Source organism: Poecilia latipinna, unplaced genomic scaffold (genome assembly GCF_001443285.1).
Source record: "Poecilia latipinna isolate Pla-1442-1.1 unplaced genomic scaffold, P_latipinna-1.0 Scaffold814, whole genome shotgun sequence".
Classification (NCBI taxonomy): domain Eukaryota; kingdom Metazoa; phylum Chordata; class Actinopteri; order Cyprinodontiformes; family Poeciliidae; genus Poecilia; species Poecilia latipinna.
The window spans coordinates 11781-20680 of NW_015113430.1; the positions used below are offsets into that span (position 1 = coordinate 11781).

At 41.4% G+C, this 8900-nt stretch overlaps 1 protein-coding gene across 2 annotated transcripts in view; it reads right to left on the bottom strand.

The window, feature by feature from the left end:
• Positions 1–504: 504 nt before the first annotated feature.
• LOC106956405 (apolipophorins) overlaps positions 505–8900 on the bottom strand; it is a 30452-nt gene continuing 22056 nt past the window's right edge. For both annotated transcript variants that reach the window (XM_015047223.1, XM_015047222.1), the window contains exons 20-33: positions 7915–8006; positions 7158–7327; positions 6597–6750; positions 6434–6510; positions 6176–6356; positions 5931–6092; positions 4737–4870; positions 3921–4079; positions 3660–3843; positions 3357–3568; positions 2351–2539; positions 2092–2234; positions 737–896; positions 505–650 (exon numbers count right to left, since the gene is read on the bottom strand). In XM_015047223.1, the coding sequence (XP_014902709.1) occupies positions 540–650; positions 737–896; positions 2092–2234; positions 2351–2539; positions 3357–3568; positions 3660–3843; positions 3921–4079; positions 4737–4870; positions 5931–6092; positions 6176–6356; positions 6434–6510; positions 6597–6750; positions 7158–7327; positions 7915–8006 (2128 nt within the window). In that variant the 3' untranslated portion in view covers positions 505–539. The remainder of the gene's footprint in view (positions 651–736; positions 897–2091; positions 2235–2350; positions 2540–3356; positions 3569–3659; positions 3844–3920; positions 4080–4736; positions 4871–5930; positions 6093–6175; positions 6357–6433; positions 6511–6596; positions 6751–7157; positions 7328–7914; positions 8007–8900) is intronic.

Consider the following 8900-nt stretch of genomic DNA (forward strand, 5'->3'; position numbering starts at 1 on the left):
GCTCAGAAGCCCAGTCGGTGAGGCAGCAGTGAGCTGAGCCTCACCTGGGATTGATCAACCTCTCGCTAACTGCGCTGGCTGCCATTCTGTGAGAGCATGCTCCTCCTGTCTGTACGTCGCCAATAAAATGGCTAAAAAAACATTTAAAATATGGACTGATTTTTCATAATTTTGCTTATAATGTACATGGGTTTTTTTACTGCCACCAACTGTGTATCGTGTTTCGCTTCGCGTGCGGAGGAGCGATCATAAACGGCAGAGGACAGATCCGAGGTGAGGATCATGGCAGGGGGCGCTCATGATCCCAGATATTGTAACTCTATTGTAACAGAGTAAGAGACAGTAACAGCGAGCTAGCGATACAGATAACAGTAGCTTGATTGAGATAACGGAATTACTCTACGGCGGCAGTGCCGCCCTGCATGACATGTAAAAGAATATAAAAGCTAAGATGTTGAAATAGTTTTGGAGTTGAATAAATTTCACTTCCTGTCACTTCTGGTTTCAGTCTCTTCAGATAAAAAATAAAACAAAAACCTTTAGTGTTCTGAAGAGGCGGAGCTTACCTGGTTGCTGGTGGCAGTCACACAGACCTCAGAGTCTGAAGGAAAAGTGTCAGAGCTGAACGTGTGGATGAGTGCAGAACAAACCTGCAGGTCATATTTAAGCACAAAGGTCACTGAATGCAGCTCAGTTACTTTCTCTTAGGGAATGAAATACCAAGCAAATCACTTACAGATGGGCTTGGTGGTTTGTAGCCTAGAGTCAACGTGTGGATGACCTCTTTGTTGTCGTGGAAACCGGCTTTAGACTCCAAAATGTAGAGGCCTTTAGCAAGGTCCACAGTGAAGGTTTCCCGCAGAAGAAGAGTCTGAGGAAAGTTCTGGAAGGGCTGTCTGTGAGATGGCAGCTGTTACTTCCTGCTTGCAGGTAAACTGCAGCTAATTTGGTGACGATGATGCTGAAGTTGGCATATGATTCACAGCTTCAGGTTCCAATACCAGCTGATCACCAATGTCTAAAGTTAAGGATATTGGTGCCAATGTATCTGTACGTTCATAGTTGGTATCTGAATATACAGAATAATCTGTACAGATGACAGATTATAGAAATCATACTTTGGGGTTTGTGAAACCTTTTTGATGACTATAGGACTGATTTTTAGGGTATTTTCTTTTGGCTTGCCACCACTTTAAATGGGGTTCATCTTAAAAAGTACAAGAGCCACACATAGAATACAACACTGTTTATGTTGCATTACAAACAAACAGAGTTATTCCACGCTCATGAGAAATTCGATAAAACACGTTTGCATTTGAGAAACTTTGATCAACTTTATGACTTACATGAGATTCAGCTGTGAAACCTGTGCATAATTATTCTGTGCAATTGACTCTAGAAAATAAATACTGGTTTGCAATGTTTGGGAAATAACAGTAGCTGCATTTCTATTACAAAACTTTAATATTCCGCTAATGTCGAAATAACACAATTTCGTAACTGCTGTGTTTCCATTAAATAAAAAGCACAATTAAAATTACACATAAATGAGTTTGTTCACATGGTATATAATTAAAAATCATTCTTTGAAATCCTCCAACTTCCTGTTGTCTTCTTCGAGATTTGTGCAAGTGGCAGCATCCAGTTGTTGATCATGTGACTCGTGATGTGAAAAAAAACGTGTTTCATTTACAGCTTCGTGAAATAAACCAATTTCAATCTGGCCCAAAAGACTTATGTTATCCTAGCAGCAAAATTTTATCAAAAAAATAAGTTTTTTTTTTTTAAATTGGTGTTTCAATTAATTTTCAAATTGTTCAATTGTATGGTCAATGGAAACACAGTTATTATGTTTTGTACAATCTGTCATTTGTGTAAAGAAATTCTGCTTAAGCGTCGTTTTCAACCTGGACCTGATCTAAAGTGGTAAAACAGACTCAGAAATTTCACTTATTTCAGATTTTACAAGTTAAACGAAATAATTCTGTTTAAGATAAAACATTCAAGTGCTGAATCAGAAGCTGTCAATCAGATTCTAACTTCAGCTTCAACGTTCAGAGGGGGATTCGTCCTCCAGACTGAAACACACACCTAAATTGGAGTTGGGCTGCTTTCTGATACATCTTCCTGTCCCTCCTCAGCTCCTCCACCCATCCCTCTAACTCCACTTCCATGGTCGGACTCTTCGGCTTGGTGATGCCCATCTTTAATATCGCCTGCCTCTTCTTCAAATTCTTCAACATGTCCGTAAACAAAGACGGCTTATGAGGACGTTACACAAGCAGCAAAAAGACTGACACAATTATACTGTAAATAAATGAGGCTCTCCCAGCCCACTGTCTCCACCCACCTTATCAGCACCGCTTACAGCAGCAGTGAAGCTGACATTTTGCCTGCCACATGTGGCGCTCATCAGCAGGGCGTGGCTGGATTTAGAGCTCTCCAGAGAGACGTTCGCCTTCAGAGGAGGAGTCCAGAGTGAAGCTAAGGAGCCGTGGGCTTTCACCGCCTGCTTCTCCACCGCGCCCCAAACCTCCGCCTGGAGAGACACACAGATTATGAGACATCAAAGTAGGGCCGGACGGTATGGCTTCAAAATAAACCTCCCCCTTTTTTTAATCCAATATTTGATTCCTGATTTTAATCTATTTATTTTGCCTCCTAACTTTTATTCATTAGAAGGGGCAATATTATGTATTTTCCAGGCACATTTTATAGCACAATCAAGTAACTGTGTTACCTCCAGTGGCTAATAAAAATGCTACACATGTCAAATATGACAAAAGAAAATTTACTTTTTAATTCAATGACTTGAAAATGGGCATCTGTCTCTTTAAAAACTGCTCTATGAAACTGTACCATCATGAAGTTATCACAATGTGACTTCTCTATTGACCTTCTAATAACGTTTTTACCAGTGTTGTTATACTGAGAAGAAGCTCCGATAATGAGCTCAGTAGGTGCACAGTTCCACCAGGTGTTTGCTAATTGCTGCTGGCTAGTCTGAAGGAGCCGAGTGGGAGAGATGTGGCGGAGGGCTGCTCTTTGAGGCAGGAGGTGGGAAGTTTGGAAACTGCAGCTTCATGTTGAAAACTTACTTGTAAGATAGTTTTCTCTTATCTGAAGTGCACTAAGGTATTTGCACTCAAAAAACTGACCCAAAATACTTGGTAGGATTTTACTAGTGCCGGGAGCTTGAATTCAAATGCATGCCAAACTTTTCATGTACTTATAAAACATCTTGCCATCCTGTGTTACGACCCCAATGTTAAAGGCAGGAAAATGTGAAAGATGCACATCTCTTCAAGGCACCATAAGTCACTCGGCTGTTACTGTTCAGCTCATGTGTGTTTTACCTGGATGTAGGTAGCAGCTGGTGTGTGGGCCTCCAGGCGCGCTGCCTTCTCTCTGCCCCGGTCCCTGTAGAACCCATCCAGAACCAGGTTGCGGATGCTCAGCCACTTGCTGGCCGTCAGTTCCGAGGTGAGCTGCAGGGCATGGCGGTTTGGCCGGCTCAGCCTGTAGGCGGCGTAGATGTACTGTCCAGGTGTGTCCATGCTGAACGTGCCTGGACGGAAACACAGAGGTAATGGTCAGCGGGTTGGATGCAGGTGCTTAGTTGTTCCCCACATCCAAATACACACGACGGTGTCACACACCTTCCCATTTCTTATGAAGGGAGTTTTCGGGGGGGCTCTTCCAATGTAACCCCGCCACCAGAGGCATCAGGCTGTTGTAGTTGATTTTTAGGTGAGTGCTGCTCTCAGAGCCGTGCTGCAGCAGGCGAGAGTGCATCAGCTGAGTCCTGTAGTTCAAGTTCTTCTCAGGCACCTGGAGGTTAAACTGGAAAGGAAAGAACATGTCACCTTTTGGAACACAATTTATAAATAAAAAAACTGAATAAAATAAGGAGTATTTACCTCCAATGTGTAACTGGTGTGGTTTTGTGTGGACTGGTTTTTGAAGGACTGACTGAGGAGCAGCGTGTATTTGTTGTTGATCTCGTCCCAGTGTTTGCCGTAGCTCAGGTCCAGGACGGATTTGATGTGGCTGGGGCTTTCTTCGTGCTTCATGTGGATCTGTTCACAGACATCTAGATCACTTCTCATTGTAACACATTTCTATCAGAATGACTCAAGAATTATAAGGTTTAGCTCGCTTGGTTGTCAACATGGCTCCTCTATTAACCTTGTAACAACGTTTTTACCAGCGTTGCATTGAGAAGTAGCTCATATAGTGAGTTCAGTTGATTCATAGTTTCACCAGGTGTTTGCTAATTGCTGATGGTTAGTCTGAAGGAGCTGATTGGGGCGTTGTGGGGGAGGGCTGCTCAGTGAGGCAGAAGCTTGGAAACTGACTCGAAGGTGGAGCCAGGTTCACCCAGGTGTTTTACTCAGCTGAAAGGTTGGTTGCCACAAGAGATTAAAGGATTTTGTAAACATGCATGAAAGAATCAAACCAACACTTCAGGTATGTTTTTGAGGAGAGATATTATAAAAGTAGTTTTTACCCAATTCTGCCCCTTTAAAAAGTAAAGTACATATATATGTTAAAAAAAGATTTAGTTACATTAAGACTTGCTCAAGGTGCCAATAATTGTGCCATCAGCTTTTTAAACAATTAGTTGGTATTTTCTCATTTTCAGTGTTAAATGATGCTGTTGCCATAAAAGTTACATTTGTCTTAAGCTTCTTGCACGTCTTTCACCAGATGTCCTGCTGTGTGTTCAGTGTCACCTTGTGGTTGATGGGTTCCATGTTAGTGCAGTAGAATTCATGATCAGCTCTCATGATGTACGTGAGGTTGGAGTCCCTCCCTCTCCTCAGTCTCTGGGATGTGTAGCACTCCTGATGCAGGTTCCTGGAGTCCCCTGTGAGGACGGAGAAAACACACATTATAGAAAACTGACCATAATGACAATCATTACATATTGTGCCATAATTGTGGAGCAGGTGTCTGCAAAGGTCTGGACCATAAATGTATTATTTTTGTTAGTTTTCTTTTTTTTAAATCCTCAACTTGTTACACAGTGGTTGGCACACTTTCGCTCATCCACTCATGTGCCAAAAGCGAAGCTAGTTTTTCATTTAGCACTTTTGTGTTTTTCCTAACGATAAGAACATTTGGCGCACCTTAGCTTCCCCTGAATTCATTTTTCCAGATATATTCTGAAACACTAATTTACTTGGCTGTTTTCTAAACCTTCAGTTGACATCTGTGTTGAAGTTTTTTTTTTTTTTTTTTTCAACTCTCAGGACTTCTTCCGTTAGCTAGACGTTTCTGCTCATGCTCTTATTTTGACGTGCGCAAAATCTATTTTGCAGTCCTGTTCTCTCTCTTCACATTCTCCAGTCATCAAATGACATTTATTCTGTACCCATAAGCATCACTGTAGAACATAGTCAATAGTTTTATTGTAAACAGTTTAAAATCCACTGAATGTTTTGTTTATTTTACTTTCACATTAGTTCTGGCCAACAGGTAGCAACCAAAAAGTTGCATGATTAAACTGCCCTATGTATTTTCTGACCAAATAACAATTAGCCAAAAATACTCAACGAATATGAAAGTAAAATTATGTGTGAAAGGTCCAAAAAGAATCACAACTATATGTTCTCAATAACAAATTTATCCCATGTATCAGGTTGAATTTAGCATGTTAGTATTAGTTTGGCTAAATGTTGTTTTAACCTACTGTTGTAGCATTAGCAGAGCTAATGTTTATGATTAGCGCTTATAACTACCTGAACTAACCCTTTAGCTGGCAGTGCCCACCACCACATATTTATTTTTCATAGATTTTACATTTTAAGTAGTTTCTAATGCAAATCAAAATTAATTTTCACAACATACTCTACATGTAAACTGAAACCCTCATTTCAAGATGGCAGCTTGCTGCTAACACTGCGGTGGTCATAATCTGTTCTCACCTCTCAGCCCATATTTGACCCTAAGGATGGAGCTCCACAGCGCCCCCTTCTGTTCCATCAGTCCCAGCATCCTGCTGCCCACTAGTCCAGGTAAGAAAAGCTCCGCCTCCACAGAGTACTGGCTGCTGCTGCTGCTTAGGTCTTGCCGCCGCTCCAGAGCCACTAAACAACACACAGCTGCTAGTTCTGTGGCATCTGTAAAAGCAGATGGACGTTTTCAGGACCTGAAAGCAGCAGAGTGTCACCTGAGAGCGAAGCCGTCTCTCTGAACACGTTCTTCAGAGTAGCGGAGAGGCTGCTCTTCCTGCCCAATCCACGGGTAATATTAGCAGACAAAATCACGGGGCGTTGATCGGCGGCCATCTTAGCTTCCAGGTGGTAGCGCGTTCTCTCCTCTGACTGAAGGCTAGTGCTGTCCACCAAACCCTGCAGAGACAAGAAAAAAGGCTACGTTTAATCGATTCTCAACAAATATACCTCCAAACTTTTTATATAATACTTACCATGATATAAAAATGGACATTGTCAATTATAAGCTCAAGCTTCCCAGATTTTATATTCATCTCTTGATCAAACTGACCTAAAGAAAGATAGAAAGGACAAGTCTTAAGAGGCTCGATATCTGAGAAACCCCCGAATCCGTTTCATGCTTCCTCTGGATCTGACCCTGTAAGACAATGGTTTTCTGTGGGTGTTTGATTCTCAGCAGCACTCTGTGGGAGCTGAAGGCCAGGTCCAGAGACATGTCCCTGGGAATGGAGGACTGGGGCGTGGCAAGGAGGAGGTGGATGGAGGCCTCTCTGGGTAGCCAGGTCCCCCTCTAGGTTAAAACAGGACAGACAATGAATAAAGTAGCTCTTTTACGGCATAACTAAGGGTGTCCTTTACAACGCATGAAGATGACCCATCAACATTACAACTCTGTTTCACAGTTTGATACATTGCAACCACAAAGTAAACAACAGTGTAACTTGCTAAATGCAGATATTAAACATACTTTTAATTTGGCATACATTTCTGTTTTCAATAATGTTTTATTTTTGGTCGAACGTAATATTTCAATTTCAAACGTCATGTTTTTGTGAGCTATATGTGGAAAATCATAATAATTGACAGAAACAAAGGCTTTCAAACTGTTTCAGTCAGTGACAAAGTTCCTAAAATAAATGAGCTTTTCAATAATATCCTAACTTATTGAATGGGTGAGTAGTAACAGTGTATGCATACCTTGTAATGTAATGAGTAAGCAGCCTCCAGCAGGTAGTAGTGGAGGCCTCTGTCCAGCTTCAGCAGTCGGAGCGACAGATGGGCCGGTCCAGTGGGGGGCAGAGCGACACCAGAGGGAAGTGAAGGGTATGACACATTGGAGCACAGCTGCCAGCCAATCAGTTTAGACCCTGCAGGACACCATAGTTCACTTACAAAACACAACGTTAGAAAACAATGGGAGAATATTGGAAAATATGTTTAAAAAAAATGCAACTTTTATATGAGTGTGGACAGTGTGAAGTAAAGATATTGTTTAGGTTTAGTTAGCTGTGGAATAGTGAGAGAGACAGCAACTTTCTGATTCAAACCTTTATGAAGTCTATTTTGATTCAGCTGCTTCCATTTTTTTAATTCATTTCTTTTTTTTTAATCAATTTAATTCTCCTTGCATGGTATAACTTATATAATGAAATGACAATAGAGTGATATGATGGGTTCATTAACAGATTGATAGACTTATAGATATTAGTATGGATTCAGCGAAAAACTTTTTCAATTTGTATTTTCAAACTTTGATTTGAAAATACAAGTTTTGGACTTCTCTGCTGCCTTCTCTCTATGTTTCTTTCCCCCCATTGAAAGAAAATGTGTGTATCGAGTCAGAACTAACCCAGTGTCTCTTTAGTAGAGAAGGTAACACTGATGATTCATTTAGGATCATTTTAGCAAAATAGCAGAGAAAGCAGAGAAGGTAAAGCCATGACTACAAACTCACAGCTTTTCGGCGTGCAGGTGGTCTTCTGGATCCGACTCTTTGGTCCCTTCATCTCCTCCCTGTGGTCTCCGCTGAGCTGAAACACTCTGGAGCTGGACAGCATAGAGGTTGCATGTCAATTTTCAGAAACAATGGGAATGTAGCTGTGACGCTAACTGTATCAGCGCTACAACAGTGCCACCTTTAAATTTTAAATTATTTATCAATATATTTGTGTAAGCATTGAAAATAAAGACTGTTCTACTCTAGAGTTTAAAATGATAGGGCTCTCACTTTAGATTTCTCTGAGGTATAGTGGCCCTTCCCTTTAACTGTCCAGTATACGGCACGTACAAATAGTTTAGTGGCCCACTGTTGGAACTAGTAGCCTCTTTTGCATCACAGTTAGACAATAACCACACAACCACAAACCCACCATTAAGGATCACTTTGTCCTCTCACGTCATACAAAGTATGACGGCCATAATCACATCTGTGAGCATTCAGACAATGCAGTTGGGATTGTGGAATCAAAGAGCCTGCTGGGAATTTTCTCTTGGCTACGCTCTGTGTCACCATCCTCAAATACGCTGTTCAAATACATTTAGTGTTTTCTACAGACGTCATGTGTGCAAGTGGAGGGCAAAAAATGGCTGGCCAACAATGACTACCACTGGTTTTAGCTGTCAGCGTCACTCGCTAAATATTAAATGTACGTGTGATACATGAAGGAAAAAGCATCACAGTGCTTTGCTATTAATTGTCAACATTATGAGCACTAGACATCGAGGTCACGAAAAAGTTTTATTAAAACAAAAAATGGTGACGGAGAGGGGAGTGGGTTAGTTATGCTGGCTTGACTTTGACAATCTTAACATGTTGAATCCTGATGCACTAGTGGAGCTGGTGACAGTCAGTTACTATGGCAACAGGCAGTGTTGTGTTCAAGACCACCTAACCCGAGACCAAGACAAGACCAAGACCAGAGTGTATCGAGACCGGGACAA